This window comes from Phaethon lepturus, unplaced genomic scaffold, assembly GCF_000687285.1.
Source record: "Phaethon lepturus isolate BGI_N335 unplaced genomic scaffold, ASM68728v1 scaffold41939, whole genome shotgun sequence".
NCBI lineage: Eukaryota > Metazoa > Chordata > Aves > Phaethontiformes > Phaethontidae > Phaethon > Phaethon lepturus.
The window spans coordinates 14,948-30,734 of record NW_010562076.1 but is presented as its reverse complement, the minus strand read 5'-3'; the positions used below and the strand labels follow the sequence as shown (position 1 = coordinate 30,734).

The following is a 15,787-nucleotide window of genomic DNA, read 5'->3' as shown; positions in this document are numbered from 1 at the left end:
TGGCGCCAGCGGCAGCGCTTGTTGTGCAGGGCGTTCCCGCCCGGCCGGCCCTCCCCAGCAGCGGGGCGGCCCTGCCTGCACGCTTTGGCACCTCGTGTTCTACACGCCCTGGTGAATCCCTCTGAGAAAGGCTGTCTCTCCCCACCTTGCAGTTTCGCACGTGTGCAGATCTCCAGGGCAAAATCTGGGTGCAAGGTCTACATTGCAAACCTGACCCTTTAAATCTTTGTGTAGGAATCTTTCATCTAACCAGATGAATAATCCTGGTTTAGCCAGTGGGACCGGGCACACACAGTTGATCAGCTTCGTAAGCCTTAGCAGGTTTGAGGCTTGAAGACGTGTCTTATCCGCTTTTGTTTAATGTTTATAAGTAGTGCAGCAGTATTGATGTGGACAATCCAGCTCTCCTGCTGGAAAGCTGTGGGGCATCTATAAAATCTTAAGTTCAGGGAGGTTGATGCATTTCCTTTTGCTCTCTAGGCATCTAGGCAAGCATCAGGTATCCCTGGGCTGGCTCCAACAGATGAAAAGTAAGTGCTTTCTATCTTCACATCAGTCAAGTTCAGCCTTTCCATTGGATGCTGTTATCACCAAATACCCATTTTGTGTTCCTCAGGGATGGCAACCTGCCAGATATCTTTGCCAGCAGCAGTTTGCATGAGTTCCTGGTGAACCTTCATGAGAAATATGGCCCGCTGGTCTCTTTCTGGTTTGGAAGGCGTCTTGTTGTCAGCCTTGGCTCAATTGATCTCCTGAAACAACATATTAACCCCAACCGGTTGTGTAAGTGTCCTTTGCTTTGTCCTTGAGTCCCTTTGTTCCTTCTGGCCTTGCTGGGCATCCTATGTCAGAGGAAGCTGGGGTTTCATTCGAAGTAGAAAGAAAGTGAGACTTGGTTAGCAGCTGACATGGTGGTTCGGGTATGTCTTTGGTTCTGCTTATTGGACTTGAATATCAGTGACCAAGAGTTGCTGCTGACCAATGACCATCAAGAAATTAGTATGCTTGTGTCTTTTACCGTCTCCCTACAGGTAAATGTTTATGGCAAGCATCATGTTTGTTAGCCACTTGGAACAGCAGGGTGAAGATCCTGTAGCAACTTGACATACATTGTAAAGGCAGCTTGAAATACATTTTAAGAGGGAGAAATTTGCTAACTTAAGTCTGAAGAGAACTGTGCTATTTTGTGATAGCTGCCTTGTTGTGGTTCAGTGTGGAGGTTTTTAAAGTACTATATAAAGAAGTTTTTTAACTTTTGTTTTTCTTTGGCACATAGAATTTTGTGCTAGAAAGCTCTAATGATCTTCCACACTTGGAAGTGGTCAGTGGTGCTGGTAGCTGAGTTGACCCTCTTAGTCCTGGGATGATATATTAGTTTATGGTGTAAGCCTCTTAGGTGGGTATTTTGCTTCCTAAGGTGGTGACAGACGATGAGTTAGCTCAGTTGATGTTTGCATTTAACCTCTTGTTTTTCCAGTTTTCATCTAACAAGATTGAATGAGGTGCTGGTTGCACACCTCTGACCTGATACTGTAGGCTGTCTTTAGGCACAGGCAGATATCTCAGTATCACTTTATGCTGGGGTCATGATGGGTAGGCTTCTTGTGCAGTTGCATGACAGGCTCAAAAAAATTGATGACGGTCTGGGAAAGGAGTGGGAGTTAACGAAGGTCAGCAAGACACAGTCGATAGTAATGGCACTCCAGAAGGTGGAAACTCGCCCTGAAAGATCTGAATGCACTCCAGTGTTTTGGGGGGAAATTGAGCAGACAGTCACTTTCTCAAAGCTCAGAGAAGTGGTGGCAGGTCCCTGAGCCGTCAGGCTCTCAGAAAAGTACTGAATTTTGGGAGTACTCAAATACTAGAGAAAAAAAAATACAGTGCCTGGACTTCAATGCAGGAAATGTGACCCAGGCAGTTACAGACTAGTGTGGCATCCTGCTATGCCAAGGGCTAAACGTATTTTTTGAGGATGGGGATAAGTAGGAAACACATGCCATACTTCTTTGATAATTAGACAAGGAAAGTGATAGAACTGCATTTCTGTCAGGGTTTCAGTTCAGCATTTGCTTGGACACTGCCTGGGTCATCCCTGAAGCTGGAAGTGATGGGATATGAGAAATGAAAGAAGAAGTGAGGCTGGATTGTGTTGGGGAAGAGAAATTCTGTGTCGGGGAAGTGGAATAGTACCACCTATGTTAGCGGTCTGCCCTGATGGCATCACGCTGGGCCCCCTTGTCAACACAGTGAAGCAGAGTGTCGGAGCAAGGAGATGGGTACCCCTGAGGGCTGGGGTAGCAGAAACAGGAAGGGGGGGAGGAAGAGCAGGCTGTATTAATTGCCTGCAGCATGACATGGCCATGCAAAAAAAGAAAAGGGTGCACAGAGTCATGTATTTTCTGTTTAGAGAGGAAAGCATCTAGGCTATTGCACAAGATGAACATGAGCCAGACCTGGAATCCTGCGTATGGCTCTGACCTCTGCACTCGGGCATAATTTTGAATAAAGCGAGTGCAAAGAAAGGCTGCTGGTGCTTTCAGAGGAGTGGGGAGCCTGTCATGCAGGAGGAGCCAGGGAGAGTGTGTTCAGCCCAGCAGAAGGAAGAGCTTATCAGGGGGATCTTTTTAAAGGTGGCAGCAGCAGGCTTAAGAAGGAGGTTTCTCATGATCTGTACTGAACTCAGACCTGAAAAAGCAGTGATGTTAGCTGTATCACTGCTTTCCTTTTACCACTGATGCTTGTCAGAAGTGCTCAAACCTTATCAGAGGTGAGGAATCTTACTGTTTGCTTTTCTTGGAGCTTTGAGGTATAAACAACATGTAGTAGCTGAGTGGCTGTAGCAAAACAGTTCCTGTACCGTTTCCTGGTGAGTGGGAATAGGTGGTGTAGCTCTCAGCTACCAACTGCCTCTGGGCAGTTTGCAGTTTTGTTGGAGACCTGGCCTTGCCTGTATTTCTCCTGTGCACACAGTGCTGTGGGGCAGGAGACACCCCACTGTGGACGAGGTTATATCCAGCTCTTGACTCACCAGCCCCACCTGAAAACCGTTGCCATGCGATTTCTTCTCAGTCTGGTGGGGTATCTAAGACCAGAGCTGCGCTTCATAGATGCCCGCTTGTTGGTTTCCAAGTTTGAGGTGTAGGGTTTGGCTCCAAGTAGCATAGAAAGGTTCCTCTCATCTCATGTATGTGTCACAGGTTTGGCCCAACTTCTTCGGGGGAGAAAGAGAGAGAGAGATGCTGATAGCGTGTCTCTCACGAGAGCCTTGAAAGTTGGACTGACTGCATTCATAGTTACTAACACGTTCCCAGTGCTAGGAGACTCTTTTTCCTCATACTAAAAGCAGTGTTTGAAGTTGGTATGTTTTCATGGCCTCTTAAAGCTTGGTTGAGATTAATTTGCAGGGAGAATTCAAAAGAAGTAAAATTTTGCTGCTGATACTGGTGATTCCCATGAGAGGCTCTGGGGAAGCAGTCCAGGCCTATGAAGAAGGTGGACTAGTTCAGGATTGCCAAGAGCAGCGTGTTCAGAGACCCACTTGGAAAACTCCCTTGAGTTGTTGTTGCCTTTTGGGTTGGGACAATGAACTTGAAGCACATTGAATGCTGAAGATGGAGCTATGGGTCCTGGCCTGTTTGAGCAGGACAGCTTTATTGCTGTTCTGTGTGCATTTGTACTGTGCAGCTTCAGAAGTCCTTTCCATCTCTCGTGTTCAGTTCTACTTGGTCTCTGTCTTGACTATCCAGAGTTAGATCTTTTCTCCATACTTACTTACAATGATGTCCACGTTCTTGGGATGAGGGAGATTTCCTTGTAATTGGAAGGAACAGTTGAAATTTGGATGTGCTTCACTAAGAGGACTGAAAATGTAACCCCAGAGATGCTTTCAAGACAAGGACAAAGGAAGAAGTCCGTAGAAGTGCTGGCAGGACAGAGCTCCATCTCCAAGAGGTGGTTTGTGCCTTGTGGAGTCACTAGCCTCCTCTAGCTGTGGAGAATAGCCATTTCCCAAATACTGCGAGGCAGGGCCCGCCCTCAGCAAAGGGCAGCTTGGGCTCTGCAGTCCTGAGTTCACAACAGTGAGTGTATCAGTGGCATGGGACTGCCAGTTTGCACTAGGGACAGGGGAGAAAAAAATGGAGCCCATGGCTGATCCAGTAGTTCTCTTTCATGCGCACCAGGAGAACTTTGCAGTTTTCTGCAGGTGATGGTGCTAAGCATCCTCTGGCCTTTCCAAATGCCTCTGCTTGCCACATTTGCTGTGTGGGCTTTTACCACCAGCCATGTGTCTTTCTGGCTACCCCAGTACTGTGCCTATCTCTGCCAGGGCCAGTCAGTAGGGAATTGTGGCATGAATAGCAGCAGCCACTTCATAGCAAAGTACCTTGAAGGAGCTGCAGCTAGAGTCACATAACAGCCTGCTCCACGTGGAGAGCTGCAGGTACCATCTGTTCTGCCAAAAGACACATGCACGTACTCCTTGTCATTCAATGTGGGAAGAGGGTGAGATGCAGAGCTTAAAAACATTGGAAGAGAAACGATGTGAGAGAAAAGCATTTAAGAAAGTTTACCATATTCATGCCTTTGGTGTCATTAGCTGCTTTGGTGGTGTTAGGTAGTAAGTCCTCTGCAGGTGGAAATTGTCTTGTATGTTTGTCCAGTTAGCATAATGAGGCCCCGATCTCTGCTGGGAATCCTATGTACATCTACAGTTGGTAAAGTCATATGTGTCTAGCCCAGCCTTGATGTTTTCTGATGCCTCAGAGGTTTCACTCTCCATCTGGGAGAAGTAACAGACTGTGATAAAACAGTGAAAATGTCCCTCTTGAAAACCCCCTGATTGCTGCTTCCAAATAGTTCCTTAAAGATTTTGCTGGTTCTGCAAGACCCATAGAAAAGTTTACAGAAAGGGAGAAGCATATACCATGCTTTATTGCACAGTTTTGCATTGACACCTAATATACTTTAGCAGGTGTATTAAGTAGAGGCCCCTGGTGGTGAAATTCAGAGTTAAAAATCTAACTGAAGTGAGCCATGGGTATGGGAGATACGTGTTTTTGCCTAGTTTGTACAGTGTTGCAAGTGTCTGTGCAGAAGGAAGATGGAAAGTAAGGCGATTAGAAGTACAAAGCATTCTGTAGCTTAGTGGGGTACTGTTTTCTGTAAGAGCTTCTCTGCTGGAGGCAGCCCTGGCTGAGACAAGTAGATGTTAATTTGGGAAGAGCTCATCAGCAGGGAACTGAATGCATGCAAGAGACATCATGCAGGAGTAGTAGGGTGTCATATGAGGTTTGCTGGGTCTGTGAAGCAAAGTAAGGATTGCAGAGAGCAAGCTCTGGCTAAGTCTCTCATGAAAGCTGGTACATCTTGAGGCATAGCCATGGTCAGGGCAGGAGAGTGCACCAGATGTCAAGGGGGAATGCGCTAGAGGGGCTGCAAGAGCAGGCTGGAGGAGAAAGGAGAAGGAGTATGCCATGCTCACTGTTGTCATCAAGTCAATGGTGGGACATTGGGACACAGCCAGCTGGGAACTGGCAAGCTGGGAACAAGCTTCCAAGGCGTAATTACTAAGGAGTTACTTGGTAGAGCCAGCAGGCAACCTCTGCAGGGGGGAGAGACCTTATGAGGTCCCAGCCTACACTGAGCAAGAGAAGTTTGACACCCCAAAGAGACTGCTCCTGGGGGAAGAAGCCATGCCTTGCTCACTGCCCAAAAGTAGCAGCACCCAGTTAAAGAGATTGCTGTTTTCATCATCCTTGTGTGGTGTGACTGCCTGCCTTTCAAATGGTGTTTCCTTTATTTACTTTCAGTGGATCCATTTGAGACAATGCTGAAGTCCCTCTTGAGGTACCAATCCAGCCTGAATGGGGATACAGGAGAGAGCCACATGAGGAGAAAGCTGTATGAAAGTGGTGTGACCAAGTCCTTGCAAAGTAACTTTTCTCTCATCCAGAAGGTGCGTAACTGCCTTTATACAGCAGAGAAGCCCTGTGTGACTCACAAGGGAAAGTTTAGTGAGAATGATCACTAGGATAAAGGAGCTCCATTCAAATTAGTGCTGGAACTATAAGTACCTGAGACAGTGAACAGCCTCTGCCCGTTCAAGCACGGTGTGAATATTTGGTATCTCTTAGCTCCAGTGGGTTAGGGGGAAGGGCTGAGCTTGGTGGCTTTTATGCCAAGATGACAGATGCAGTTAAAGATACTGGAGCATCTGGATTCTAGGTTTATTTCCTAGGACAGGAGGAAGGAGCAAGGACCCAGCTATTGAGACCACAAACAGGTGAAGAACTATTCTGTTGTCTTGGTCCAGCAGCCAGAATATGATCTGTTTTCCCAGTCTGGAGCTACTAGTATTAAAGGTTTTAAGGTTTCTTTTGTGACAGAGGGAACAAGAGAGGAGGACAGGCCTGCCTTGTTGGGGAAAAACCTTGGGAAGAGGCAGAATATTTGAGGCTAAAATTTACTGTTTAAGTTAACAATAGAAGGAAATCCTGGAAAGAGCGTAGCTTCATGCCATAGCCATGAAAGTGTGGTCTGCCTTAGGAACTGGGTGGGAATGTCTCCAGGGTATGTTTGGTAAATAGGCTGCTGATATTACTGCCAACTAATGGTTCCTTCCCTTTCAAGCTGTCAGAAGAGTTGCTAGCCAAATGGCTCTCCCTCCCTGAGGCACAACACGTGCCACTCTCCCAGCACATGCTGGGATTTGCCATGAAGTCTGTCACACAGACAGCTATGGGCAGCAGCTTTGAAGATGACCGGGAAGTCATCCGATTCCGCAGGCACCATGATGCAGTAAGTATCACGAAGAGCAAGCGAATCTCCTATTATATTTTTCCATGCCAACACCACATAGCTTTCGTCTGTGTACAGTTTAGTACAAGCTACTGCTGAGACTTTAACATTAAGCTAACATTAAGCTTAAGAGCTTGAGGGCTCTGCCTTAATAGTCCTACGCTGAAACTATCAGAAAGACCCTACTGCTGATCCTGCTGTCAATAGTCTAAGGTGTTTCTAAAGGATCTGTGGGGATCAGGAACCCGTATCCAATGGCAGTTGAGAGGTGTTTGGTACTTAAGTCAGTTAAACTCTACTGGGAATGCCAGTGGAACTTCTCCTTTTCAAAGATCTTCTGAAGGCTCTGTGACATTGTAGAGAAAGGAAAGTCTCAGGGGGTCTCAAGCTGTGTCCACATCTGGGTATGTTAAATCTGCTGGTCATAGGGTGGGAAAGAAACAGTTCCATCTCCCATTCAAGATTCCCGTGTCTTTTCCCCTACAGTTGTAATTACAGTTGTTTAATTTCAACTCAGTTTCAGCTATCATAGATATGATATCTGAAATGGGACATGATGTCCGAAAGAGGAGACCAGTTCTGTATTCACAGGAAATCTTAATTTTATTTGGTGTTTTCATTTTCCTGAATAGGGAAGAACAGAAGGGTCTCAGCCTGTGGTGAGTGATGGTGCTCTTATCTTTGTCCTTTCAGATCTGGTCGGAGATTGGGAAAGGTTTCTTGGATGGTTCCCTTGACAAAAACATGACTAGGAAGAAGCTCTATGAAGATGGTAGGTTCCTTCCAAAATCACAGTCTTCTTCCCACTCTGATCAATACTTAGAGTTAACTAGCGTATGGAAGCACTTAATTTGCGTAGTTGATTCTGCTTTTCTGCAGAATTGATCCTAGTGACATAAGCTACCAGATGAGTCCTCCTTATTCTTGCATAAGATTGTTTTGGAGTTGGGTGACAAGCCTGCCATTGCACAAGAAGTTTGTAGTACTAGAACTCTAGTTCCAGGTCTAGTTCTAGGATCTGTCCAGTCTGGAGGCTGATAGGGGATCCTGGGAAGTATCTTGTGCTTGCTCCCTTCCTGTTCTGTTCCCTAGTGTCTGCTTTTGACCTCTCTTGGAGGCAGGCAACTGTACTAGGTGGAGACAGATGGAGCCACTTGATTTGGCCTGTATGGCCATTCTTATGATGCACCATTTGGTGAATGCGCTGCCAGACAGTCACTCATAGTCTAGAAGTCACAAGTACAGTGGTGCTGCTTTGATGGATACCTTCCACGTGATAGCCTCTGATGTGCTATTACAAGGTAACATAATTTTCAGGTCTGTAATGGTAGTGCTTTTACTTCTCATATATTTCAAAGTAAGTTATTTTATTTTGCAGTTGTCCTGTCTTTTTTGTTGTTAATAATTAAAGCCTTTCAGTATTGATTGGTAAGATGTTAAAAGTAGCTTGTATCTAGAACTAAGGATTTGCTTGTAAATCCTCCAAACCCAGTGTTTCCTTCCTTATGTTGCTGGTTCTGTGGGTTTCGGAACGTGCAGACAGCTCCTGCCTCATTAAAATGGGCTTCCCCCATGGGCACTTATTCAGTACTGTTCCTGAGTTGTAGTAGGATGGTGCATTAGGACACAATTTCAGAAGCTCCAGATAGTGAGCCTTGGTGTTTAAGTGTTGCTGGCCTTCATGTGTAGAGAGGAGGGAGGAAGGGTAGTTCTAAGACGAAGAGGCTGAATTGGGCCTTGGTAAATTGAGTTTCAGATCCAACTTCAGCTCCATGTTTCCTGGATAGTCTTGAGTAGGTCATTTAAATCAGACAGCCAATGGCATCTAGGTCCCTAGCTTCCCCGACTTCCCACAACAGCCACCAGGATTTAGGCACCCAATTATCTTCAGATGTGTGGACTCTCTGTGTGCCAAAACCCTTCCATGTATCCCTCACCTTCCACTCTCTGTCTAAGCAGACTCTTCAGCACAGAGCCATCCTCTTGCACCATGCTTGTAGAACCCCTGGCAAGAGGGACGCCATCAGTGGCTGGAGGTGCTGTAACGCTTTAGTAGTAACTCTACAGGCCATGCAACTAGTGTTTTCTGGCTCGAATGTTTTTTATGGGGGCTGATTAAACGTATTATTTGATGGTTCAACACTAACTGTTATTTGACTTCCCCTTATGTGATTCCAGCTCATAGAGTACATGTCTCGGTTATACCTGTAAAGGGTGGCTTTTTATAGGCAACCTGTCTTATTTGGTTCCTGCATTTTCAACTAAATTGGTGATACTGCCTTCCAAATTGACAGTAATATGTAACAGAGGCTGCTTCCGTAAGTGAGCCCAGCAGGGACAGCTGGTCTGAAAATCTGCTTGGGGAGATGGATTTGCTTCTCTGCAGCCCTCAGGATGACCAGGTTTTAAAATAAACATTTCTCTTCGCTTCCAAAGCTCTGAGGGAGATGGAATCCACCTTAAGGAAAGTTACAAAGGAGCGCCGAGGCAGATCATTCAACAGGCACGTCTTTATAGACACCTTGCTGCAGGGAAGCCTCAGTGACCAGCAGGTCTGTGCAGCTGTTATGTTATTACACAGCAATGGACTTTTGCTATTACAAGCTCATTACATTGTAGCCTTTGATGAAGTTTTTGCATCTTAGGTCAGATTTCTTACTAAAGCAGCATTTCTCCATTCCTACAGTGTTTGATTGCATTAGCCTTCGGTACTGCTTCATTGCCACTGCTTCATTGCTATTTTTATAAACCAGAAGTATGTTAGTATTAAACACATCTCGTGCCATTCCAGTGGAAGCTCTGTAGAAAGTTCAGTCTATGTTTGCTAGATGTATTTCCTACTCTTTGCACTAGAGGGATTTCATGCACTCAAAAGGACAATGTGCCACTTCTTTTTCTATCTTTACAGTCTTATGAACTTCATTCTCTGAAGTAGATTTTATTTCCTAGATTCTGGAAGACACAATGATTTTCTCCTTGGCAGGATGCGTAATCACTGCTAACTGTAAGTACAGATTGTAGGTAACTTTCCATCTGTACACTCAGCTGTCTCAAACTGTGTGTGATGACATGAGACTTACTCTAGACTAATAAAAAATTATATTCCTTCTTCTGTTTCTCCTGAGCTACAGATGTATAGAAGAAGCTAATTTTACAGTGGACTCTCGACACAGCCTCATAGCTAGTGAGTTGAAACTAAGCTGTGTTTGACAACCTTCCCAGTCTTTTGGTGAACCTTAGAATTCCTTCCCATTGCTTTTCACTTGCACTCTAACTCCAGCCAACTGGTGCTAAATTTGATGGAGAAGCACCAAAAGATGTAAGCCACAAAGATCAAGTTGTAAAATAGGTTCTGGCACCTGGGAAGAAAATTAGAGCTTAGCGCTGGAATCTTACTGGCCACTTTGAATTTCTGGAGGATAGGTGTGTTCCATGTATGGAAGACTTTCAAAGGAGCTACTTTGGGATTTGTGAAAAGATTATGGAAAAAAAACCCACAACCAAATGAAAATAGAAACCAGAGCTGTGTAAAATCTTTTATGATAGGGGTATCATAAAACCCGGGGGGGCTGGGACTCCAAAGAAAACCTCCCAAGTGCAGCTGGATGTTAAAGAATGTGGAAAGTAAATTTGGCAACTGTGATAATACTCTCCCCAGAGAATATCCTCTCCAGGTACTCCAGGAAGACTGTCATTTTAAGGGGCTTGACTCCTCAGGGATTCCAGATAGTTCTCATTAATAGACAATTTGGAGTGGTAGAAACATTTCCTTATAGCTTTAGGGAAACTGCATCCTACACACTTATTTCTTATGCAAGGCTTCTTTTTCACTCTGCTATTGAAAATATCTCTTGAGTACCTCACAAAATGGATATAGAGGAGACAAGTGCTGGCCAGCCTGCTGCAGAGAGCTGTACTGTTCTTGTTGCTCTCTCTATCAGGAGCCCCAGACATCAGCTGTCTGGAGCACTCACCTGAGATGTGCTGGGGAAGCCCCCTAAATAAGGGAATTTTCTGATGTTTTGGACAAGCCAGCCTTTCATTTGCATGGTTGGTCTAATAACCCTGGTTCTCCAGGGTTTGCTGGGCTGTGTGGTCCCATCCCCAGAGCAGTGATGCTGAGTGGTTCAGTCTCCTGTACAGCTTCCGAAGCTCCTCATAACATTGGAAAGAGAATTTTAGCTTTCAGGGTCTCTTGTTACACAGGAGTTCAGCCTCTACTCCTGCCACTGAATATACAACCAGTACAGCCTGCTGTGAACAGAAGTCACCCTCTTCTGGGTTAAAAAGTAATGTTGCAAATACAGGAAGTAGGAAAACTGAATGCAGTTTGTAAAGGATTAAATTTTCTGGGTTCTTCATTTCTTCCCCAGTGTGTACCTGGGCAGTCTATTTCCTGACAACCTCAGATGATGTTCAGCAGAATCTCTGCAAGGAGATGGACCGCATTCTGGGGAAGGGACCAATTACACATGAGAAAATCGAGCAGCTCAGGTTGGTCCCGTGGGAGGAACTGCAGAGGAAGGTTATGTTATGTGGTGGGGACAGGGAAGTGTGCTTCATGTGCTGCAGCCTGATGCCCAGCCTATACTGGGCCAAGAGAAGGCATCCAAAAGCTGCTCCCTTCTTTTTTCTGGAAGTGATCAAACTATAGGGTAGGGCTCCAGACATGGCGACCAAGCTGCTTTCTTCAGGCTCTCTATAGGAAAACCTTTAGGTTCATTGGCAGAGGAGAGCACAGAATCAGTGCCCTGGCTGCCAGGCCAAAATTTGTTTGCTGTCTTGTTTGGTTTCTGTCCTAGTTTTTCAAAAGTAGAGGTAATCAGTCATTTTAATGGTTGGATTCTTGTTAGACATATTTAGAGCGAAACCATAGAATAATCTTCTTTTCAAAGGGCCACAGAACTAGGATGATGACTGGTCAACAGTGTGCCTTTGTTTTTTGTGCATCTGTTTGTGCCACTGGGTGCATTTTGGATTTGGACTAATGTTAGACTCTCAGTAAGGGCGTATTGAGTGTATGGGTTTCTTGCTGCTTCTTGTATGGGTGAGAGGTCCAGGAAAAGGGCTAGTGTGTTTATGCTTTTTAGCAGAGTTAGTTTGGTTTAAAATCTGGGAAAAGTATGGTGAAGAGAGGTTAATGTGTCTCATTATCGATAAAAGCCAATGATGAGATTTAATGCTCCTTGCAAAGATGCTGGGACTCCTTGCCAGAAAAAAAAAATGAAATGCTTCAGTATGGCTTGAGACAGCTCCAGGAGCAGACTGTGACCCTACATGCAGCAGGTGACTCAGCTCTCTTTGCTGCCACAAGGACGTGGACAAGCGTCTCTCTGGGAGGGTTAAACTAACGAAGTCTTACTGGTTGCAGATACTGTCGGCAAGTCCTGTGTGAGACAGTGCGAACCGCAAAGCTTACTCCCATTGCTGCACAGCTGCAGGAGCTGGAGGGCAGAGTTGATCAACATACTATCCCCAAAGAGGTAGGGCACTACTGGGAGCACTAGGCCACTCTCCTTTCCTGGAGAGGAATTTGCTGTTTCCTCTTCTTCCCGTGGAGAGGTGTGGCAGGAAGACCATTTCTTCTGATACTGTTGAACCTGAGCAGCTGCTCTGTCATCTGAAAGCACAATTTAGCTCAAAGTTTGCCCTGCAGTTCCTCTGCAGGAGAGGCTCTGGGAATTCATGTTCTCTTGCAGAGCAGATTTGCTTCCAGTTCTGGATCCACCAGGGATGAATCATCTTTTGAAGGGGCTTATGGGCTCAGTTGTGCATAAAAGAGCATGATTTCAGGCCTGATCATATCACCCATATTTCCCACATAGAGTGGTACCTTCCATTGCAGAGAATAAAGTAGTCCATACAGACATACAGTCCATACAGAGGAACGGGCTCAGGCCCTCTCTAACCACCAGCAGTTGCAGCATGAGCCTTAGAAGTTAAAATCCTAACATCGGGGCATGGATTATGGTAATCTGTAGATGAATGTAAGATATTATCTTTTTAATCCACCTAATAAGTATGAATAGTCTACAGAATAATCGTCATCTAGCAGGGCTGTCCAAAGGTGTCTTTAATTATGTGTTTCTTTCTGCTCTGACATACATCCCCTAAATTTCTTTGCAGACACTTGTGCTTTATGCTCTTGGTGTGATGCTGCAGGATAGTTCATCATGGCCATCACCATACAAGTATGTAGAATCAAGACTTTCATTGCAACTAATTCCTTTGCTTTTTTAAATTAATATTATTTAGATCTTACAGCACACCCTGTTTGGTTGCAGGGCCTGTCTTAGCAGATTTTGGAGATGAAAGGGAATGTGTGAGAAAATCAATTTATGAAGGTCTTGGTTTGTTTGTCTCTATGGGTGGGATTTTGGGGCAATTCAAGTCATGATCCTCCCATGCTCCAGTCTGCATGTGTGTATGTGTTAGAGTTTAATAACAATTTTTTTTGCACACACACACACGTGCGCATGTACACACACACAGAGCTTCCCTGGCAAATGCTGGTAAATTCTTTTTAAGGTTTTCTGTGAGAGAGAAGCAGTGATTTGAATGGCTCTTTAATAATTGGTTGTCATCATGAAACAATGATGCAAGGGAGGAAATGTAAGTGTGAAGTTTTGTTTTTCCAGGGGGAAGGAAAATGCTACCTCATTACTTCTATCTGTGAAAACAAAACTGGATCCATGCCGGTATTTTGGAGGTTAAAGAAGAAAATTGCTGTAGCTTCCTGTGGCCTCCAGGTGGCAAATGTTAGCCTGTGTCTCACTTATTTCACTTGGGCTGGGAAAAAATATCGGTCAGTTATTCTAGACAGAGAGAACAGACAGCTGAGATTTAGGAGAAAGAGTAGAGCCTTTAGAACAGCACTTGTCCTCTCCCGCAAGTGTAGCGCTTACAAAAGGGGCACGCATTGATGCACCAATCTATGAGCATCTTGGCGGGGATTGCCCACTAGAGTAGGACATGCGCTGTGTTTAGCAAGGGGTTGCTGAGGCCTCATGGGATGCACAGTGAGGACTGCTGTGAACACAGTGTGTTTATTCCAAGGAGAAGGAGGTTGAGGTTTAGCCTGAGATAAATGTGTATTTCTGTGACAGAGATAGGAGATCAGCTCTTTGTGATCCTTTCACCTACCTAGTGTACAAAAACACCATGCATGGCTGTTTGCCCTCCCTATTTCTTTGCTAGGCAGCTGCATTTTCTTTCCTATTACAGCATCTGTAATTTGCTACTTCAGTTCAGGGGGAATGTAAGTTTGATGCTGCTTTTACTGAGGGTCAGCACCCACATGCATTTTCGTATTGGTAGAAGCAGAGCTTGGATGTTTAGGCAGGGAGCCAAAGGCTTGAAGTATAAGCAGAAATATGTAGCAGAAAGTGCAAGTGAACTGCCTTCCATCCATCAAATTTCCTGTTTGTTTGTTTGTTTGTTTTTTAATATTTAAATTTAATGATATTTTATTAGTTTCCCTGTGGTTAGTTGATTATAGGAATCTTGTTTTAACTCGTGCCAGCCCTGGATAATAGTTTTCTCACAGCATCCACCATCCTAATGCTGGAAACCACTTTTCTCACTTGAATGAGTCACCAGCTTTCCTCCCCCGGTACATACACATACACACACCAGCTGCTTGAAGAGAAGGGTGAGGGGCAAGGAGAAAAGGGAAATATTTTTGGAGGTGAGAGAGGAAGGGGCACAGGGGGAGAGAGAAAGGGAGACAAATCAGGTTGCGTGTGCCCTGGAGGGGAATAGAAGGGAATAGGGGGTAGCAGCATCAGCTCAGCTGTGTACTCAAGCTAAATACCCACTGCTGAGAGGTAATGCATATTAGTTCTAGCCCTGTGTCACACTAACTCAGTTTATCAGCATTTTGACCAAGCTGGGACACAGCTGACCAGCTGGGAACGTAGATGGAGTGGATGCACAATTGCCTTCGTTTAGCAATAAAATTCCATTGCGTGGAATTAACCAGCATGATTTAGAGAGAGCAAATTAGTGGGATTCTGTATTTCGTTGCCAGTTTCTTATGTGTATATGCACAAATGTGTCCGGGGAAAGAATCCTGTGCCCGCACAGAAAGCCTCAGGGTATTTTGTCTTCCATAGGTTTGACCCAGAGAGATTCAGTGAGGAATCAGCCATGAAAAACCTCTCCTTGTTGGGTTTTTCAGGAAGCCAGGAGTGCCCGGAGTTGAGGTGAGCATAGGGAAGGAGGTCGTTGTGTGTCTCTGTGGCAGACAGGAGAAAGGGTGCTTTCAGCCTCTTCCTGTTACTGCTGAGACAATCTGTCCAAGCTGGCAGATGTCCTTTGGCAGAGTTACATCACAGCAAGGTTTTTATTCTTTTCTCCTGCTTCTTCCCCCAGGTTTGCATATATGGTGGCTACAGTTCTGCTGAGTGTCCTGGTAAGGAAGCTGTATTTCCACCCAGTGAAAGGACAAGTCATGGAGACCAAATATGAGCTGGTAACCTCACCAAAGGAGGAAGCCTGGATAATGGTGTCTAAGAGAAGCTAAGAGCAAGCAAAAGAAGGGGCTAAAAGCGCCAGCAGTGAAGTTTTGAGCAAGGGTCTTAGGAGGAATCATGCTGGTGCCACACTGACTCAGCCAAGGAATTTTACATCCAGATTTTGTTACCTTCCACGTTCTTAACCACATACCTCTCTTGGGTACTTTTTCTAACTCAACTAATAGTCATATTAAAGTAGATTTAATCTTTATGCCTTTTTTACATTTGCTTTTGGATCTCTGGCCAAACCATTGCAAAGGAAGCAACAAAACCTTGCAGTGGTGTATGTATGAACTGTTGGGTGCCAGCTAGCCAAAGACCAGACCTCTGGTTAACCCAGCTCCTTTCCAACAGCAGCCAGAGCTGGGTAAGAGTGCCTCTCTTATCCGGTGGAATGCTTCTTCATGGATCCCAGCTAGATTAGACCTTGGAGACACAAGGACAAAGCCTTTCTCTATATATAGGTATTTTTA

At 45.1% G+C, this 15,787-nt stretch overlaps 1 protein-coding gene across 1 annotated transcript; it reads left to right on the top strand.

Annotated features, from left to right (window-relative positions):
* Positions 1–253: 253 nt before the first annotated feature.
* LOC104614727 (cytochrome P450 20A1) lies at positions 254–15,525 on the top strand. Its single transcript, XM_010294168.1, is given in 13 exon segments — positions 254–373; positions 481–530; positions 617–783; positions 5,811–5,956; positions 6,631–6,798; positions 7,492–7,570; positions 9,235–9,350; positions 9,748–9,802; positions 11,172–11,292; positions 12,170–12,281; positions 12,925–12,989; positions 14,913–15,002; positions 15,172–15,525. Coding segments are annotated over 13 exon segments (1,440 nt in total). The 3' UTR covers positions 15,323–15,525.
* Positions 15,526–15,787: the final 262 nt, after the last annotated feature.